At 38.5% G+C, this 21,357-nt stretch overlaps 2 protein-coding genes across 5 annotated transcripts in view; both read right to left on the bottom strand.

Moving 5' to 3' along the window:
- The window catches only part of SIK2 (salt inducible kinase 2), a 138,357-nt gene extending 131,678 nt beyond the window's left edge, over positions 1-6,679 (bottom strand). For all 4 annotated transcript variants that reach the window (XM_059930413.1, XM_059930416.1, XM_059930414.1 and 1 more), the window contains exon 1: positions 6,426-6,679. In XM_059930413.1, the coding sequence (XP_059786396.1) occupies positions 6,426-6,560 (135 nt within the window). In that variant the 5' untranslated portion in view covers positions 6,561-6,679. The remainder of the gene's footprint in view (positions 1-6,425) is intronic.
- Positions 6,680-19,985: 13,306 nt separating this feature from the next.
- On the bottom strand, positions 19,986-20,234 carry LOC132369649 (diphthamide biosynthesis protein 3-like). The gene is made up of 2 exons (XM_059929333.1): positions 20,126-20,234; positions 19,986-20,050 (listed from the first exon to the last, which is right to left on the bottom strand). The coding sequence occupies exons 1-2, from the start codon at positions 20,232-20,234 to the stop codon at positions 19,986-19,988; spliced, it is 174 nt and encodes a 57-aa protein (XP_059785316.1).
- Between the last annotated feature and the right edge of the window lie 1,123 nt (positions 20,235-21,357).

Raw genomic sequence — 21,357 nt, 5'->3', positions numbered from 1 at the left:
TGAAGTACCAAGTAGCAAAATCCTTACCATATAATTAGACCTCTGAAATTAAAAAAATGAACGCACTTTTCAAGCTTATACATGAAATCATAGGTAGAATCAGAACATACCAGCCTATTGTTTGATTGAATAGTGATTGTGATTGAGTAGTCTACAAATGAAAGGGTTTCTGAAAGCAGTAAAGTCAGTAATAAAACTGACATGGAGTTCTCCAGTTATCCTTTAAGAATAAATAAATTCAACATTTTTTCCAGTTTAAAATTTGACTTTTAAAATGTAAGAATTTATACAATAAAATAAATCCTCATTAAAATTTAATCTGACTTTTATAATGGTGGGTAAGGAAAAGAGATTGCAGGGAAGGTAAATGTCACTAAACTTTTAGATCCATAAAAATTGAACAGAGAATTTTTAAGACTATAAAAGAAGTGATTAAAAATAATCTATCTTAAAAAGTACTTAAATAAATCAACAAAAGATAACTCAATTAAAAAAACTGGCCAAAAGACAAAAAGCAATTCACAAAAGAAATGTAAACAGTCATCTTATAAAGCTGTGTAATCAAAGAAATGCAAATTCAAATAAAAATATTGTTTTTCCCCTATCAAACTGGGAAAGATTTAAATAATATGCATTCTTCCTGACAAAAATTATTAGGTACTCCTTTTTTGGAGGTAATTTGGCATCTTATGCCATCAGATATGGATGTAAGGACATACTCCCTGACCCAAGAATTCCACTGCTACGGGATTATCCTGAGGAAATAATCAGATAGATGCACAAAGATGTATATACGGGAATGCGCTCTGAAATATTATTTTAGAAAGAGAAACAGCAAGAGAGAAAAATAATCTAAATGTTCAATAACAGGAAATTGATTAAATGAAATACAGAGAGTCATATGCAAGAATACTATTTAACCATGCTTTAGACATTATTTTTTTAAACTTGGGGAAATGTTAATAACAGATTTAGTAAAAAACACAGATTATATGTATAGATGACATCAACTTTATTATATACATATATATGTGAATAGCTAAGAGGATATGAACCAAATATTAACAGTGGTTGTCTCTTGGTCTGGATGGTGGAATTAAAATAAGAATGTTTATTTTCTTCTTCAAGTTTTTCAACAATGTCTACAAAGAACATGCATATCTTTTGTAATTGGGGGAAAAACACATAAATACTATGTTTACTTTAAAGAAGAAAAAACAAATTTTCAGTTTAATTCATCCAAGGTTCACATGTTAACCTGTTTAAAGTATTTTTAAAATGTTTTTTAAAATGAAACGTTTCTGATGAAATTCCCAAATGTAACTGTCTTTCATGCTTCCAACAAACTCAAACTGGATATATGGGCTGCTTCTCTTTGAAGGGTGGGAAAGCATTCTCCACAAATGTCCTGTATAAAGGAACTTTTACATAAATGACATATTTTAAAAATATGGAGGTGGAAGGTAGAAGAGGTATTAGGTACACTAAAGAGGAATGAAAGATATCTTAATGAATTTCTGGAATCCATTTGGCTCCAAGGAAATGAATCTGCCCTCAGTAGTGGGCCATAAATCAAATATCATCATGTGAATCCAGGAATCGAGGCCAGTTTCAGTTATTTCCAAATAAATGGTTTCTTAATTGCCTGATGACTGGGACAGAATTTCCCAGTGGAATTAAAAGCAGAATGCATGAAACTCTGTTAAGCATTTCTACAGAATATAAAAATTTATACAACTCTTATTTTTGCATGTTTGTCTCCCCCTCTTCCCAAAGAACAGATCATTCTGAACAATATGTAGCAGAATAAACTTGTCAAATTTTACTTGTCTGGAGTGCCAAGAAACTAAAGAAAAATTTCTAGCAAAGCATATATGTTCCATGAAAAATCTAATTTTTATTTCAACACACAGTTAAAGATCATTCATAGGCCTAGATACAAACATTACTGGTTAACTTATTTGGTAACAATTCCTCCTGTAGCACATAGTACAGCTGCTTCTTGACATCTGGAATATTTTACAGAACAAGATTAACACCAAGACTACAGAGAGGAGTCTTAAAATTTTAAAGCAAAATATAAAATTCAAATGTATTAAAAAATTGAGTTCTCTTCTTCAAGAAATACCATAATCAGGGTGTAATATGCCCTTCTCTTGTTTCTACCTTTGCTCTAAAAATGCAACTTTGTACTTAACTATTTGGAAAGCTTTAAAAATGCTTACATTTTAAGGTAGTAGTTAGTTTACGAATTATGCCTGAATATAAAAGCGCCCAAATGCACACAGAATGATTTTCAGTGAAAAAAGCAGTTTTTGAAAGTCCCTTGCTATGCTTTATATTCCAGATTTTCTTAATTATAAGTAATACCTACATGCCATTTTAATAAAATAATTTTCAGAACCTGTGTGAAATATCTTTAAGATTCCATGGACCACACATTTATATGCTCTTTAGCCAAGCAACACAAGAGGTATGGTATTGAGGAAAACTCAATTATCTATCACAGAAAAGGTCTGAAAATAACTAATGATGATTATCTCTGGGTGGTGATATTATAGTTAATTCTTTTCATTTATCTTCACTTTAAAAAATGTTCAATAATAAACATGATAGATTTGATAATAAAAATACACTATTTCTTTAATGTAAAAACAATACCTTCTTACTTGGTAATTTCCCTTCTAGGAATTTACCTCCAATCCCTCCCCGCTAAAATAATTGAAAATGCAGATACAGAGTTATATACATAAAATTTATTCGCTGCAAATTATTTATTGTAAGTGAAAACTTGAAACTGCATAATGTTAAATAAGAAAATTGTTAAGTAAAATAGGATTCATCTACAAGGTAGAACACTATGCAGCTATTAAAAATGTTTAATAAAGTTATATATAATAAGCAAAATGTTTAGGCTATGATGATAAGTGGAAAAAGAAGATACAATTTATCTAAGTGTATCTACCATGTGATCTCATCTATGGGGAAAAAAAAGCATTAAAAAAAAAAGAAAGACTGGAGGGAAATATGCCATAATGTTAAGAATGATTTATTTCCACTGAGGGAGGAATTACACACGTACTTTTTTGTGCACTATACTCTTCTTGATATTTTCTACAGCAAGACTATGTTTCTTTTATAGAGACAAAAAAGTTTAAGGGCACAAATGACTTTTCTGAAATTTTACTTAACGGACAAAAAAACAACAACAAAAAACTAGTCATATGCTTAGTTAGAGGGAAAAAGTTCTTTACTAGTGCAGTATTAATAAAATGCACTTCTCAAGGACTCTCACAGCATAGCAAACTAGCAACCACTACTGCCTAAAATAGTTTAACAGTCTAAATGCTATAATTCTTTTTCCATTATGTTAATTTTATAAAATTAGCTACTCTAATTCATAAATCACAAACCAATACTACAAAGCTTTTATGAAGTATTATATTAAGAAGCTGGATTCTACCACCACCTGCCTTCCCCTTTGTGTGTAAAATTTACATAGAGATCTAACATGAGAACACTGCTTCAGATGATGATGTAATTATATTTCTTAAACAATGTTAAGCTATTTCATAGATTAGACCAAAATGAAGATCTCTTTTGTCTACTGACTTTTTTTTTCCACCTAAAAGGCAGTATTGCATCTCCCAAGCTCTGTGAAAATACGTCATTTTTGAGTGATACAGAACAAGAGACGGAGAACCAATTAAAAATAAAAGGGTCCAACTGTTCATCACTTAGCTGTTTAAACTAAACCCTAAAATTTGCCTGGAGTTCAAACTTGGGAAAAAAGACCCTTACATTTTAAAACACACAAACTAATATTGATGTTAGTGCATACTATATTGAAGAAATTTTTCTAAGCAGTAAGTATAATCATGATATTTTATTGATATTGTTCTTTATGCCATATTAATTGTTCTCACTATAATTACTGTATGTACTGTAATGAGAACCTCAAATAATGTTAAATAACACTTTAAAGTTTCCAGTATCTATCTTACTTACAGTATTTGAGGTAGTTGTTGTATTTATTAAAGATACAAATATTTACCCAGTGAATAAAGATAACAAATACTGCTTTAAAAATCCTCATTAACAAATAGCAAACTACAGTAAGAAACAATTGCATCTGTGCTAAACAATTCTTAACGAAAATTACCACAAAAGTTCACAGAGCAACTTTATAAAATTTGACATGTACAGGAACTTTTCTCTTCATTAATGCCTTGCTATCTCCCTCACCCCTCTCATCTTTAATATGTCCAGTTACACTAAATTACCACAACACTCATACCCACCCATCTTAAATTCACACTATTTCTTTTTAAATGTTAAGAACACTTTCTTTAGAAAAGCAACGATAGATGGGTTCTACGGACTAGAAACTTAGCTTTTACCTTAAATCATTTTACACAAATATACTATGCACACAATTCAGGATCTGAGTGCTCTTTCACGATCTGACCTGTGCCTTCAATTACAAATGCGTTGATCTCACTGATAGCCAAACCATGATACTACTCCACACTGCCCCCTAGCCCTACAAGATATATCAGTTTAAAAGTTACGGTTTGAAAGGACAACCTCAAGAAAAAGTGTCAGTCACTTATCAGCTCCCCTTAAGCAGTTCTTAAATAGACACTATATTACCTAAATTTGACCTAATAAGTAACAGCTGACAATTAAATCTTTCAATTAATACTGATAAGAGCTGATGAGAAAAAAATGTTATGTGCTGATGGGTTTGGAATTCAACCACCTAACAATCTAGTTCAAAAGTTCTGTAGAAGTCCTTTGTGAAATTTGTTTGATTTTTAGAGTCATTAAGCAAGGACCCATATGAAAATACACATTACAAATGCCTTCTTTTCATGTAATTAAAGGGCAAATAGCATGGCATTGGGCCATGGTTCTTTGGAGGAATGGAATTAACTTCTTTCTTCGTTTTTAAAAATGCTGGGATCAGATTAAGTAATCTCACTATAGTCACATTATTTATCATTACAAACTTAACCTAAATTTCTAGCTCTGGTAAATTTGTGAGAGGAAAATTTGTGATCTTGGTCCTGATGCTAAAAAAATGAGTCGGATTTCGACTGCCTCAGGATAAGCAGGGGAGGATGACACAATGACATCTGCCCCTTCTTTTTGGAAATGGAATTCTTCACATTAAGCAAAACTTCTAAGAACAACAGCTACAAAAATCCCTCTAGTTTTCAAATGTCCTATACCTTACACAGCCATTCTGAAAAAGAATCCTATGTTATTTCATATTCAAACTCTGGTACATTTCGCACTAATAAGGGGAAACACTGCATAGGATGAAAACTGGAAGAAAAAAACTGAAAAAGGGTGAAACTCCAGAACAACTACAATGAGGCACAGCAGAGTACGTCAAAAACACAAGGTTTTATTCTAAAGAACGGTTTTGTTTCTACCGTTTTTCTAAAGTATTTAATTTGCACGTCTTAAAATAGAGACCCTGAGGAGAGCAGCTCGAAGCGGTGAAAGGAAGGGGGGGCGGGTTAGGTAAGAACAGAGACTTGCGAGAAAATATGTGCGGTGCATTAGAATGTGCAATGGAGGGGGGGATGCTAGCTTCACCGTCAGGAAGCAGTCGAGGGCTTTATGAGTAGAGAGGCAGAATATGCTGCGGCTTAAGGAACGCGTATTCACAGCCAGAATACACACCTGGTAAAGGGATAACCTAGGATAAGAAAGACCAACCCACCAAATGTGCAAATGCAGAGATGACCATTTTAACCAGCTCTATTGTCTGGAGTAATAGGTGGAAATGCCTCAGGCACGAGATCAAACTAGCCTGACACTAAGTCAGAGATACTGTCTGGCAAAAAGAGAGAGAGAAGATGGACAGTGGCGGCCCGGGCATTCCCGGCCAGTGGCCCCTTCCTCGCGCGGGGGAGGGGCGCCGGGGTCCCGGGAGCCGCGCGAAGCCCAGTCCGGGGAGTCCGAGCACAGGCGGTCCCCTCCTCGGGGCTGGCGACGTCTCTCACCGCGCAGCCCAGGAGCACGGAGACTTCCCCTCCCACCCCACCCCCAGCTGAAAGCAGGGAAGACGCGGAACTTGGGCTCCAGAGCGGAGGCCACAGACCAGGTCACGGCTCGGGTGGGAGGCTCTGGGTGAAATTCCGTGTGGCCACCGTGGTGGCCTAGGAAAGGCAAAGCCCCTGCTGGTCGGGCTTCCAATCGGAAGACACTGGGGTCCGGGTGACGCGGCCCCGGTCGCTGCGGCGCTCACCGACCCGTGGACCTCCTGGGTCCTCATACTCCCAGGCCCTCTCGCCTCAGCTAGTGACCCGGCCTCTCGGATCTCCCCAGGCCCCCGCTGCGGCCGCCCCTCTCGGTCAAGCTCCTCTCCAGAACCCTCGCCTCGGACGCTCCCGCCGAGCCCCGGGCCGCACCTCCGTCCTGGTGATCCGGTGTCGCCCCAGCTTCACCACGGCGAAGTTGCCTTTGCCCAGCGTGCCCTCGATTTCGTAGAACCCCACCCGGACCGGCCCGCGCTGCAAGTGCCTCGGGCCATCCGCCATGACCATGCTGGGCCCCGCTGCTAGACACTGCGGACTGGAGCGCGGGCTGGAGGGCGGCGAGCAGGCGGGCTGGCTGCTCAGCTCCGCTCGGGCGACGGCCGCTCCGCTCACTCCTTCGCTCAGTCCCTCCCGCTCCGCAGGGCCCAGCCAGGCGCGCGCCGCCGCTGACGTGCGCCGACGTCAGGGGGCCGGGGAAGAGGGGCGGGGGCGGGACCGGGCCTCGATTGGTCACCATGGCGACCGGAGCACCGCGGACGTCCGCGGGCGGGCGGGTGTGAGGGAGGGCAGATGGGCGGGGCGTGGACGGCGCGTTTCTTCCGGGCTCCGGCGCCCTCCATGCTCCCCGCCGCCTCGCCGCTGCCAGGGGCGGGATAGCAGCCCGGCCCGCCCAGATCCTCGGCCACCTAGCCGAAGGGCAAGAGCGAGCCCTGGTGGGCGGAGCGGAGGTCTGCAGAGACCTGGGTCCGGCTAGGGTCTCCTTCCCCCGCCCCGGTGTTCTCCGCCCACCCGGGGACCTTCCCGCCAAAACCTCTCACCTATGACTACTGTGCATCCTAAATTTGGAAAGGGCAAAGAACTGTGGCTGAGCAATGCATTGCTCAGAGGCTCCTTTCTTTGTATCCTTTTTCATCTGTTTCTATATAAATCCCTCCAAATTTGATGTCTCTTAGAAATCATTCTGAGAGCATCGCGGGCGCTTGTAGACTCACAGAATGTCAGCGTTGAAGAGACCTTGGAGATCACCTAATCCAGGGATTTGAAACCTCAAATGGGCTTTGGAAACCGAACCCCCTAAAATGTGTGCAATTTTTTGCCTCTTTGGGCTTGCCTCTGGGGAGATGGGACTATAGCTTTTATCAGATTCTCAAACGTGTTGGTGACCGCGAAAAGGTTAAGAAATACTTATTTAATCCAATTTCTTTTCAGATGAGGGATCAACCCCCAGGGAATGCAGGGAATTGCCAAGGTCACACAGGTAACGCTAGAGTCAGGATTGCATATCACCACACCAATCTTCCATATGGTGACCCAAGGAAACAGATACAGCGTTATTTTAATATTTTGAAACATATTATGTGTCCTTAGACCTTGGTTTCTAAATGCCAGTCTCCAATAAAAGGAACCAGACTCTGGAGAAATGGCTGATTCCCAGACAGAGGGAGGGAAAGTATAAAATGTCCTTGAAAATCTTGTCCCATAAAGCAAGATTTTCAAAGAATGATGAGGACGTGTCAAAAGGAAACAGGAGCCAGTTTGAAGGTACCTCCACTTACCCATCTGGGACAATTTGAGCATCACGAATGAATAATGATGGAAATGGATTATAACAATGAATTAAAAAAAAAGAATCCACGGGTGCTTACTTATTCTTACAATGTTAAATAAGTATGGGGGGGGAGAAATGACAATTCTTGATAGTGGAATGTCAACTAATATACATAGAAGAAATGATGAAATTAGGAAATCACCATTTTGCAACCATTATAGTAGTAATTGACTCAGATAGAATTATCAATAGATGTTAAAAATCATTGGGTGAAATTTTGCTGGAGAAAAGGATGTTTACACAATCTCAAAGTATCCTCAAATTTCTTATTCATTACAAAGGGATAAAAACAGTACTTTCACAGTGGAGAAATCTGACAGACACCACCATAACTAAATGGTCAAAGTTAATGTCACCAATTATGGGACAAAATGACATGATGTACCTCCTGATGTAAGATACTGAGAAGTATACAGTATCTCTTTTGTAGTATTCCTGTCAAAAATACATCTTCTGAATCTAATCACAAAGAAACAATCAGAAAAAAATGCAACTTGAGAAACATTCTATCCAACCACTGGTCTGGATCAGTGTCCTGAAAGACTGTGGAACTGTTCTAGATTTAAGAGATTAAAGAGACATGTCACCAAAGGCAATATGTGACCCTGGATTGGGAGAAAAGTTCTAGAAAGGAATATTTTCTATTAAATTTGCCTATGGATTGCATATTGGATAATTTGCCTATGGATTGCATACTGGATAATATTATTTATTTATTTATATAAATTTATTTATTTATTTTTGGCTGCGTTGAGTCTTCATTACTGCTCGTGGGCTTTCTTTAGTTGCAGTGAGCTGGGTGGGGGGGGGCTACTCTTCCTTGCTGTGTGCAGGCTTCTCATTGTGGTGGCTTCTCTTGTTGCGGAGCACGGGCTCTAGGCGCATGGGCTTCAGTAGTTGTGGTGCACAGGCTTAGTTGCTCCACCACATGTGGGATCTTCCTGGACCAGGGCTCGAACTCGTATCCCCTGCATTGGCAGGCGGATTCGTTTTTTTTTTTTTTTTTTAATGATTCAGCACCTCTTTTTTTTTTTAAGATTTTTTTTTCAATTTATTTATTTAATTTATTTATTTTTGGCTGTGTAGGATCTTTGTTTCTGTGCAAGGGCTTTCTCCAGTTGCGGCAAGCAGGGGCCACTCTTCATCGCGGCGCGCGGGCCTCTCACTATCGTGGCCTCTCTTGTTGTGGAGCACAGGCTCCAGAAGCGCAGGCTCAGTAGTTGTGGCTCATGGGCCCAGTTGCTCCGCGGCATGTGGGATCCTCCTAGACCAGGGCTCGAACCCGTGTCCCCTGCATTGGCAGGCGGATTCTCAACCACTGCACCACCAGGGAAGCCCTCTTTTTTTTTTTTTAATTGATTTTATTTTATTTATTTTTGGCTGCGTTGGGTCTTCGTTGCTGCGTGTGGGCTTTCTCTAGTTGCAGTGAGCGGGGTCTACTCTTGTGGAGTCTACTCTTTGTTGCGGTGCTCGGGCTTCTCACTGTGGTGGCTTCTCTTGTTGCCGAGCACGGGCTCTAGGTGCGCGGGCTTCAGTAGTTGTGGCTCGCGGGCTCCAGAGCACAGGCTCAGCAGCTGTGGCACACGGGCCTAGATGCTCCGCGGCATGTGGGATCTTCCCGGACCGGGGCTCGAACCCGTGTCCCCTGCATTGGCAGGCGGATTCTTAACCACTGCGCCACGAGAGAAGTCCCAATAGTATTATTTAAATGTTAAGCTTTTTGAATTTTATGCTTGTGCTGTTGTTATGAAAAAGAGTACACTTATTAAGAGATACACACTGAAGTATTTAGGGATAAAAGTTTTGATATATGGGGCCTGCTCTCAAATGGTTTAGGAAAGATAGATAAGGCAAATGTGACAAAATGTTAAATTGATAAATCTAGGTAAAGGGTATATGGTAGTTCATTGTATTGTTCTTGCAACTCTTCTGTAGTTTAAAATTTTAAAATTAAAATTAATATATATTTGTATATGTATACTTTTATTTCATTAATTTTATGTTTTTATTTTAATTTATTTTATATTCTTTGTGTAAGATCGTCTGGCTCTTGGGACCTCCACCTGCTCACTGTTCTTCTGCCCTTCACTCTTCCTAAGCAATACCTTATTCTACTGTGAGTTATGTTGTTTGTAAACGTGAGAAGGAAATTGGGGCCGGGGTTGGGGTGAGGTGGTTATAAGACTGATGATTGCTGGGAGTAGTATATGAGGGTTCATCTAAGTAGACCAGGAGCCCACATATGTACCCCAGTCAAAAATAGTTCCTATATACCCTTTTTCCAATTAGATTAATGTGTTTTAATTGCTCTGTGAATGGGTTCCTTTAGGAATCTGATGAAAAGCTACTTACTTAAGAACCAAAAAATACACATAGAGACCCACTAGAGCTAACAATCTCCTTCTTTTGGACAGAAATTAAGTACGTCTTTTAGACAGAAATTAAGATTCATTTCTATCTGATTATTTTAATCAGATAATCAGGCCAACTGCCTCCTTGTGCAATCTGGGAATAAGACTTGATTTGGGGCCGGAAAGAAGAGAAAGGATTGGCAGGGAATACCAAAAGGTTTCTGGCAAACCAGAGTTCAGTGTGAGGGTGCTGAGTGTCTAGAAGTTAGAGAAGGAGAGGCCAGAGGTGGGGGAGAGGTCAGAGGGGCTGGGCCAAAAAATAAATCTTGACCACCTGGAAATGCAGCGGGGGGGCCACTGAAAATTACTGTTAGGTTGTCAATGTAACCCTGAAAAAGTACATGTGGACTGTTAGAATATTGCAACCTTGGAATACATGATTCAGCTCTGTTTCCTAGGTCCCAAAGATCTTCTCCCTCTCCAGTTTCAACCCTGTATGTCTCTTATGTGCTTTTGCTTCCATTAATTGATAATTGTATACAGTTTAGCAATTATTAATATTATCCAAGTTTTGCTTTCCTCTTGCCTTTTTCTCTCTTTCTTTTTTCTCTTCTTTCCTCTTTCTCTCTCCCTACTCCACCCTCCCCCACCCCGCACACACACCACCACCACCCTGCCCCTTGGGAAAAAGAATAAGGAAAAAGGGAGAAAAGGGAAGATAAGAGAGGCTTCATACAATTCCCACCTTTTTCATCTCCAGTTTTTGTATCGGTGAGGTAAAGTGCTCTAGTCATCAAATTTCCTATTTGCTTGGCCTTTAAAATGCAACATTCCCAGCTAAGGCTGTGAGTCCACTATATTTGCCATTGAGTTGCTAAAAAAAAATGTTAAGATTACACTTTAAAAAGTGAAAGTATGTACTCATAGAAAGAATTAAGAAAATGATGAAAGTCTGAGATAAGAATTAATTCTATAACATACTTAGAATAAAATGGACTTAGAATAAAAATGTGGAATGGGAGAGGAGTTAGCAAAGAGGTAATGAAAGAATAATTTGAAATATGAGGATAGAAAACTTCATGGCTCATAGTGTTGTACATATTTTGCTGAAGCAGATCCCATGAACTTGAAAAACAAAATAGGTATCATATGTTTCCTTGATCATGAACAACATCTGCATTTTTACTGTTTTATCGTTTCAGGACAGAAGAAAAGTCAATACACTGGTAGGCTCAGGCCTGAATTTAGAGTTAGTTCAAATCGAAAATTGGTGAAGGCTTTATTAAATGACTTTGCTTAGAAAAAAATAGATTACAAAGCTAGAATGAATACTTTGCTTTTTATATTACAGAAGGCAGAAAGTACATCAGAAAAATCCAAATCACTGACCTGTGCCAATTACAAGTACTTGTTATTATTATAAAATACAGGTATTCCTGAAATATGCATAAATCTGTCAGGTTAATGAACATGTGGGTGCCACTATGTTTAAGGTACCATTATGGAAATAAACTAGAGGACTGACATTATTTAAGAAAAGCTTTCTTTGGCTCTTCTAAGGGATGGGTAACCATGTCCTGGTTTTAATTTTTTAAGTGTGGTTTTAGCTGTGATGGCTCTTCTCTAAATGAAAAAAATGTATGGTTCTCTCTAAACTTTTGAAATAATTTCAAAAATTTTGTGTCTTCTCCCAGATGACAGATTTCCTTAGGATCTTAAATTTCAAAGGTATCTTAGAATCATATGAGTTCATCTTCCCATCTGATACAGAAATCCCTAGACACTTGACAGCTGGCATCAAGCCTTGGTTTACTGTTTCATACTTCATGCTTCACTACATGTCTCACATGTAATCTATGTGGGACAGTTCATATCAGTAGAAAATATTCTTTCTTCAGTTCTCCAAGCAAAACATTCCTAAATTCACTAGCTAGTTGACTATGTTTCTAGCCCACTACTCTTTCTTCTTGTGCTTCTCTGGACTCTGGTTTGTCAAAGTCTCTCTTAAAATATCATTCCCAAAACTGAATGCGGTAACCCACGTGCAGTCTAAGCAGTACAGAATACTGGCCATTGACTAGTCCCTCCTTTGATCCAGACACTCTGCTGGTACGAGTTCAGCCAAAGATTGTGCTAGTTTTCTTTTTTAGCAGCCACAGCCTACAGTTAAGATTAAAGCAAACTTAAACCTCTGGGTCTTTTAAATTAACATTATTGCTACCATTTTCTTGGGCAATTGCTTTTTAAAAAATGTAAATGGAAATTCTGATAGTTAAAATGTCATCTTGTTGATTTTGCTTACTGTTCCAGGTAATAAAATTGTTTTGATTCTTCACTCTGCCATCTATCATGTTACCTAATCTTAGTTCTCTGAGTCATTTGCAAATTCTACCATCATTTTCTATGTCATTATTGCAGTCATTATTCTTTGTATCACCACTCCTAGTACAAGTGTGTGACTCAGAGTAGGTTCATAACTGGATTGGTAAACTAGTGAATAGGGCAAAGCCTGGGCCAGACTCTTAGAGCTTGTCACTAGACATCTTCTAATTTGACTTCCAACAATTCACTTGATTTGAATTTTCATATAACCATGAGCTCCAGGAAGATCCTATGTCTAATGCTGTTGGGGTAAGATTTTAAAGAGGGTCCTCAACATTCTAATACCAGTGTTTCAATATATAAACTACCCCACTCTCAGTTACTTTCCCTTTAGTTCATTCTTTTCTATTATTGCAGTATTTTACTAATCTTCCTTAGCCCCACTAGGTTGTGCACTTCTTTGAGGGTAAGGATCATATCTTAGTCATTTTTTAAATTCCTTAACTTTTCAGCAGAATTCAACAAATGCCGTTTAGTTTGACATTTATTGCATTTATGTGCTATGCACCATGGTAGACACTGGGGATGCAAACATGGATAAGGTGCCGTCTCTCTCCTTGAGAATTTATGGTTTAGAATGGGAGCTCTGAAATCTGATAGCTGAGGTATGACTTGTAGGTCTACTACTTACTGGCTGGTGACCTTGGGAAAGTTGCTTAACCTTTTTCTGCCTCAATTTCTCATCTGTTAAACAGTCCACCTGCCTCAAAGGATTACTATGAGGAGGGTGGATACATAAACAAATACTTAAAGAGGTGAGAGTTAAGATAAGAAGTTGGCACAGGGGGCTCAGAGGAGAGTTGATTAATTAAGTTTAAGGGTCCGCAGGAGAGGCTTCTAAAAGATGAAACTTGAGTAGAGTTGTAAATCCTACTAAGAGTTAGCCAGCTGAAAAAAGATCGGACGAGCATTTGAAGACAAAACAGCATGAGCAATGGTCCCGAAGGTATGAAGAGACAAGATGTGCTCAGGTACCTACCATCAGTTGTGAATGTCGAGACTCAATGATGAGAGTGTCCACAGATAGAACGGGAAGATACGTGGGACCAGGTCATGGAGGGCTGTTTCTTCCCCTTCTAGCCAGACTGCTGCGAAGTTGCAGCTGGGCAGGAAACTGCTGGAGCGATAGATTACAACTGTGGCAGCTATGAGATGTAAGGATTGGGAGAGGGATGCTGAAGATTGCTACCATGTTTTTTTGTTTTTTGTTTTAAATTAATTAATTAATTAATTTATTTTTGGCTGTGTTGGGTCTTCGTTTCTGTGCGAGGGCTTTCTCCAGTTGCGGCGAGCGGGGGCCACTCTTCATCAAGGTGCGCGGGCCTCTCACTATCGCGGCCTCTCTTGTTGCGGAGCACAGGCTCCAGACGCGCAGGCTCAGTAGTTGTGGCTCACGGGCTTAGTTGCTCCATGGCACGTGGGATCTTCCCAGACCAGGGCTCGAACCCGTGTCCCTTGCATGGGCAGGCAGATTCTCAACCACTGCGCCACCAGGGAAGCCCGCTACCAGGTTTTTAACAGGAGTGAACAGATGCAATCAGTTACTGAGAGCTTACCATGTGCCATTCACTTTGCTGGGCACTAAGGTGGGTGAAATAAGGACCCAGCCCTCAAAGAGCATATAATCAATTTCATTCAGACATTCAGTCCTTATTTCTCTAATACATATAAAGATACTCTGAAAGCCTGTTAAATCATTGTAGAAATCAATATATATTATGTCTGCCTACTGGAGCAAAATGAGTTGTGCTAGGAGTCAGATATTCTGCCCTGCCATTTACAAGTTCTGGATACATAATTCTGGAGCTTGGCGAGGAGATCTAGGCTGAAAATTTAGAGACTGAGAGTACTGATAGTTGAAGTCAAGGATGTGGATGGTATCATGCAATGGGAATATCAAGATTGAAGGAAAAGATGTTGCAGCTACCTATTGCCTTCTGCTAGTCTAGTCTAGGAGCCTATTACTTACAGCTCAGGGAGATAAGCCCACAGATTCATGGGGGCCAGGTTTTGAGTTTTTGCCATTGTGACTCATCTCTTAAGGGAATAAACCTTACAAGTAAGTAAAGAGTCATTCTTTTCTAATCTTCAGTCTTGGAAAGTGTGTTATATTATGAAAACTGGCACTATATTAGCCTCTAATTTACTAGTTCTTTTTGGACCTGTTCTTTTTGGTTTCATAGGTATATTTTGGGAGCTGTGAATATGTAAGTTTCAGTTTTTAATATAATCATATCCAATTTTGGTGACTATTAATTTTAACCTAACCTTAGCAGATACTTTTAGATTAAGTGTTTGTTGAATTTAAATTTCTTATATTTGTAACTACAAAAATTATTTTAAAATTTGCATTTATTTTTGGTCTTCAAGATTGAGGAATATATTCATTTGCTTAGTTCCTGGTCTAAAGATAATAAAATACAAAAACAAGCCAATTAAAAACTCCCCCCCTACCTCCCCTTCCAAAAGAGTGAAGGAGAAGACAGAATCCTACAGCATTTGTTTAGCACTCACAGGAGTTGGCAAATAAGGAGAAGTATGCCTCCCTGCCAAGGAGGAGAGGCCAGAGAAATAAAAGGAGAATGGATCAAGAGGGGAAAATATTTTTTAAAAGTCTAGGGAAAAGAGAGTTTAAAGGAGGAGAATTTCAAGAAGAAGGGAGTACTTTCAATCTCTGAAAAGATGCCAAGCAAGATAAAGATGAATTCATTGGATTTAGTCATGAAGAGATAATTGATGATCTTTGCAGAGGATTTCAGAGTACTGAGGGCGGAAGCCAAACTGGTGTGAGTGGGAAGAGGTGAAGAAGAGTGAATGTAGACTGTTCTTTCAAGAAATTTATCTGTGGAGGAACGAAGATAGAAGAGGATGCAGAGTCAAGAGAAGTTTGGTGTTTTGTTTTACTTTTAATTGGTAGAAGCTGAGCATTTTTGGAAAGAGTAAGAAGAGAGAAAGATGGAAATAAAGGTTATTAGAGATCATCTGTGGAAGGCAATGAAATCTTGAATGCAAGAGTCAGGAGGTGAGATGCCTCCTTTATTCTGATGTGGGTGGGGGATGGAAGCAAGGGCAATTTTGACTGCAGGTAAGTAGGTAGTTTGCAGTCCAGGAAGTTTACTCTTGGCATCGGTTTCCTCTGTGAAGTGAGAAGCAGATTATCCGCAGCGTTAGAATGGGGCATTGGAGCATATAGATGAATTGTGAAAGTTTGAAAAAGCTGCTATGAGAATGGGAGAGGAAATTGATTAGAACACATAGAAAACTTCCTGAGCAATAAGAATCTCCAGCTGAAGTGAGAAAAACATGAATTGGTAGAAATACCAATCCACATGGTCATGGGACGTTTTGTAACCACGTTTGGTCGCCTGGGTGTCAGATTGATACAGGGCTTAAGCTTGCTGAGTGGATCCTACAGAATGTCAAGGGAGTTGAGGATTTGGCAAGAAAAAACACTGAAAACAAGTATCATGTAGTCTGGATAGAGAAAAAAGTCAAGATAAGAAAAGGCAGGGAGACTGATGGGCAAATGGAGGGCTCAAGAGTCTAGAGTATAAATGAGATGAGAGTAAGGACATGAAATTTCTTGAGAAGGAGTTATGTCTATGCTAGTATATTTGAACGAGATATTATTTTAGGTGATCCTAATATCCAGGAGATATCCTCAAGAATGGATGATTAAAGTGAAGAGGAATGGTCTACCTCTTTCCCCACTGTATTCCCAGTTACTTAACACAATGCCTGGAACACAGTAAGTTTTCAGTATATATGTGTTCAAAAAAATGAATAAAAATTCTTTATTTTCTACTTCACAGTATATTATACCAATTCTCTTCTTCACATATTTCATTAGTTAACTATAATTATGATAAATTCTCTAAAAGAAAACTACTGCTTGCTATGAGTTTGTGTAAGATGGGGTCCCGATTCAGTCTGGGGCATTGGGGTCAAGAAGTTTTCCTAAGGAAGTGACATTTAAGGTGAGAGCTGAAGAATCAGTAGGAGTAAGCCAGGGGATGACAGGTGGGGAGGGACTTACCAGCGTAAGTAAAAGATTTCTGAATATCTTGAGGTGGGAAGAAGCTGAAAACATTCCAACTGAATAGAAGAATAGAGATAGAGGCATGGGGCTGAAAGGGAAGGTTAGGACCATATTACATAAGGTCCTATAAATCATGAAGTACATTTTGATCCATTAAACTTAAAATGGGAAAAGTTGACATGCTATTGTTGTTGTTAGCTTATAAGCATTAATAAGAATTATAATGTTATATGGATGTGTGATTATACGCAGTGAAATTTGAAAGCTGAAAGATTGTATTTGTCTAAAAAGTCTCCTCCAGCAGCCTACTCCTTCCTACTACACAACCTTATTTCTTTGGATTAGACAAAGTAAATGAATAGCCTTCCAAAAATCACTATCGAAATGCACTTTAGTTACTTGGAGAGAAAGTCTCTAGGCCTCCTTCTACTCTGCTATTCTCATTTTTTTCCATTAGCTTCATGATTGGGTTAATTTGGTATTTGCATAGGGAAAAGATAAGCATCATTAATGGAATACGAAGACCATTAGGAATAGCAGAGACCTTTGGCTGATGATGGGAAAGGGAGGCTCAGGTAGGCAAGCATTGTAATGGAGATTTTGAATATTGGGCTGTCCTGTTGCACCTAAAGTTCCAGGGTATACTTGTTTCACAATTTTGTCTAATATAAACCTATGTAAAACCTCCAATTTTGCCAAGATAGAGAATTACCACAGGCTGGCTGCTGACCCCAAGATCAATCTCAGAGGAACTGTAGGAAATAATGGGGAAAAACTCCAGAGAAATCCCCAGGGACAAGGAAGCCTGTTTTGAACTGGTGTGTGTGTGTGTGTGTGTTTGTGTGTACATCTGAAGCCTAGGGCAGGAGAGTTGTGTGGAAATTAGCGATAGAGGCTCAGACTGCTGGTGTAAGTGTCCTCAAGAATAACAATCAGGGCAGAACAGAAGCCAGAGTGTGGAAAACTGGTGGGGATTGATGGACCTTGAACGTTTACTCACACCTCCCTCTACCCTCAACTCCCTCTAGCACCTAGGAGTACTTCCTTTTAAGGCTGCTTCTCCTTGAGGGGTGGAGGGTGGGATGGGTTCTAAAAGTAGGGCCTTGATCTTAAGAGTTATTTGGTGGCATGATACACAGCCTGAGCAATTAATTATGTAGTCTGGTGCTTGGAGTTCTCCACCTTAATGTTATCCCTTCCCCTCTCCTTGATCTCACTGGATGTTGACACAGACTGGGATCTGCCCTTTGGTCTTTTCCCGTACCAAATGCTAAAACAGAACAGCTGATAGCATCAGAGAAATATATGCTCAAAGGCCAAGGTAATGAGATATCTCAGGAGAAAAACTACTTGAAAAGAAAGCAACAACCTGGATTACAGATGCCACCAGAAGCAAATATGTTAAATCCAATGGTTAACAAATATAAAATAAGCATAATAAATAACTGATAAGGGAATCATAAAAGTCAAGAGGAAATACTAGGCATGAAAAATACGTTCGTAATAGTAGAAAGAACAGAGATGGATGCTAGAATAGATGTAGCTGAAAAACAAATTAGTGAGCTGGAAGATCAGATTAAGGAGCTCTTCTGGAAGGAAGAAAGGAAGAATAAAGAAAAAAAAATGAAATAAAAGCTAAGAGATAAAGAAGATTGAGTTGGAATGTGAACTTCAACTCACAGAAAATAGGAGTATCAGGAGAAGAGGAAAATAAAAAGGGAGAAGAGGAAATACTTGAAGAAATGGAAATAAATATCCTAGAATTAAAGAAAGATAAATGATGATGTATTTATGCAGTTCCAAACAAGAACAGTAAGAAGAAACTAACCATGGTAATATTATAATGAAATGGAAGTTTTACAGGCAAAAATAAAATTCTAAAATTTTCTAGAGAGATAGAGCAGATCAATCACCAAGGAATAAGAATCACCAGGATCTCAGACTTTTCATGAGCAAAAAGAAAATAATGGTAATATTTTTAAAATATTGAAAAGACAAAAGAACATTGAGCCTAAATTTATATCCAGCCAAATCATCATTTAAATGTGAGGGTATAATAAAAATATTTTCAGGCACATAAGGCCTCAAAATATTTGTCACACAAAGACCCATATTGAAAAGAGTATTGGAAAAGGTCCTCAAATAAGAAAAGAAGCAAATCCAGGAGATGCTACTAGAGGTGTATGACATAAAGATAATTAAATACTTGGATAAAGTTTGGTGTTGTCTTTCAAAAACTACCAAAGACCAAAGAAAAGAAAATGAGAAATTATGTCTACCATAACCTAGACTTGAGTTCTACACAATATCAAAAGGTGATGTCTTTAAGTTAGACATTTTTTTAAGATAGAAAAAAAAAAACCCAATAAATTTAAAGAAAGTAGAAGGAAGGAGATGAGAAAAATAATAGCAAAATTAATGAAATGGAAACAAAAATAACAATACAGAAGATCAACAGAACCAAAAGTTAATTCTTTGAAAAAACTAATAAAATAGGCAAGCCTGTGGCAAGAGTGATCAAGGAAAAAAAAGAGAAGTAATTTAAAAACTAGTATTTTCTTATCATCTTTTCATCTCAACTTTAAAACCTCAGGAGTCTGGAGCATGAATGAGATGACAGCAAAATATGTCAATGTTATTGTTCGTAATATCATCTCCACACTATAGAAATGCATTTGAAGAAAATGAAATGGACAACTTCCTAGAAAAATATAATCTACCAAATGAATTAAGAAGAAATAGAAGGCCTTAATAGTGCCATAACTTTAAGAAATTAAAATTAAAAAAATCATCTCACAAATAAAACTTTAGGCCAAGTGGTTTCACAGGCAATTCTACTAAACTTTCAAGAAACATATCATATTAAACTTAGTACAAACTGTAATAAAGACTAGAAAAGGAGGGAATACTCCCAACTCATTTATGAGGCCATATAATCTTTTTTTTTAACCAACTAAAAAATAAAATCCCTTTTTAAAGAATCCTAATGACTTTGAGGTAGATGAAGCTGTTATCAGATAATGAAGTAATTAGGTGTAAGATATAAAAATAACAAAACTGAGCGAAAGAAAGCACTGATTTGAAATTATCTTCTTTTAAGTTTGGATGGAAGATTAAGAGCATGTCCAATTCAAAGTTCTAGGCACAAAATCCAGGTATGTCATGTGGTTGACTTGCTTCTTCAACTTGGCAGCCAATGGAAAGGATCCACACTGTATGAACCAGCAAACTAAGAAATAACTGTCCCCATGAAGAAACCAGTGACTTTGCATTTGAGTTTTCCAGCTTGGCTCATTCCCAAAAGTTCAGGCTTTGGAGTCCTAAAGTCTTCTTCAACATTTAACTAGTTCTTCATTGGTGGAAGGGGTTGGGACTGTCTCTCCACATGTAAACTGATTTTTGTCATAAATCACTTTTATAATGAGAGAGTAGCTAGGGCATGTTGCCACGTCTTCCCCATTCTCCAAATCTTCCTTGGTGATGCAGAAGTTATCCCCACATGGGCAGGGGTAGAAGTACTTCTCCGAGTCCTCGTCATGTTGGAAGTCCTCAATCTCCACCTTGTCGTGAAACACCACCATCATTCCTGGGACCAGCAGAGGTCTGTCACCTCCGCTGTCCGACCCAGGCCAGGGCAGGTCCAACTTGGCCATATAATCTTTATGTTCAAACAAGACAAGGATAATATGAGAAAAGAAAATTACAGATAATTTCCTGAGGGTTTTAAGTGTAGAAATCCTAAATAAAATATTTGCAAACTAAGTCCAACAGAGTATAAAAGTAAAATATACTGTGTAGGGTTTTCCCAAGAATGCAAATAGATTTATAGAAAATCTATAAATGTAGTTCACAACATTAACAGCTTCAAGGACAAAAATAACATGATTATCTTAAAAGGTTTTGAGAACTATTTCATAGAAATCGAGCATAAATTCATGATAAAAATTCTTAGCAAATCAAGAATTTGCTTAACCTAATGAAGGACAATTATGTTATGGCAAACATTATACTTAATGGGGAAACAATAGTAGCATTCCATTTAACATCGGGAATGATTAAGGGTGCCCAGTATCATCATTTCTATTCAACCTTGTATTGACAGTTTTAGCTAGTGCAATAAGGCAAGAAAAAGAAAGTAGAGGCATAAGGATTGGAAAAGAAGAAATAGAATTGCCAATTATTTGCTGATGACATGATAGCCTCATAGAAAATCAAAGACACTTGGGGCAAAGTATTATATTATTAGAAATAATAGGAGAATTTAGCAAAGTCAGTTCATTTCTATACACCAGTAACAAATAACCATAAAATGTAATTTAAAAGAAGATATCACTTATGATATATTAAAAAAATCAGATATATAGGAATAAAAATTTTTAAAAAGATGTGCAGGACCTCCTTGGAGAAAATTTAAAACTATTGAGATTCATTAAAGAAGTCCTAAATAAATAAAGAGAAATACTATGATACATATTTCTTATTTCTTAAATGGAAAAAAACTTTAATGTTATAAATATTTCAATTCTCCTCATATTGGCTCAGAGACTTAATGCAATTCCAACAAAAATTTCAGTAGGATTTTAATGGAATGTGATAGTTTATTCTAAAATTTATGTGAGGACTTCCCTGGTGGCGCAGAGGTTAAGAATCCGCCTGCCATTACAGGGGACACGGGTTCAAGCCCTGGTCCGGGAAGATCCCACA

Source organism: Balaenoptera ricei, chromosome 8 (genome assembly GCF_028023285.1).
Source record: "Balaenoptera ricei isolate mBalRic1 chromosome 8, mBalRic1.hap2, whole genome shotgun sequence".
NCBI lineage: Eukaryota > Metazoa > Chordata > Mammalia > Artiodactyla > Balaenopteridae > Balaenoptera > Balaenoptera ricei.
This window is presented reverse-complemented; position numbering and strand designations above follow the sequence as displayed.

Bases quoted from the DNA above. Each gene is read 5' to 3' on its own strand.
- LOC132369649 (XM_059929333.1), bottom strand. From the start codon at position 20,234: ATGGTGGTGTTTCACGACAAGGTGGAGATTGAGGACTTCCAACATGAC. The intron at 20,051-20,125 runs AAGATTTGGAGA...TTTATGACAAAA, and splicing joins TAACTTCTGCATCACCAAGG to ATCAGTTTACATGTGGAGAG.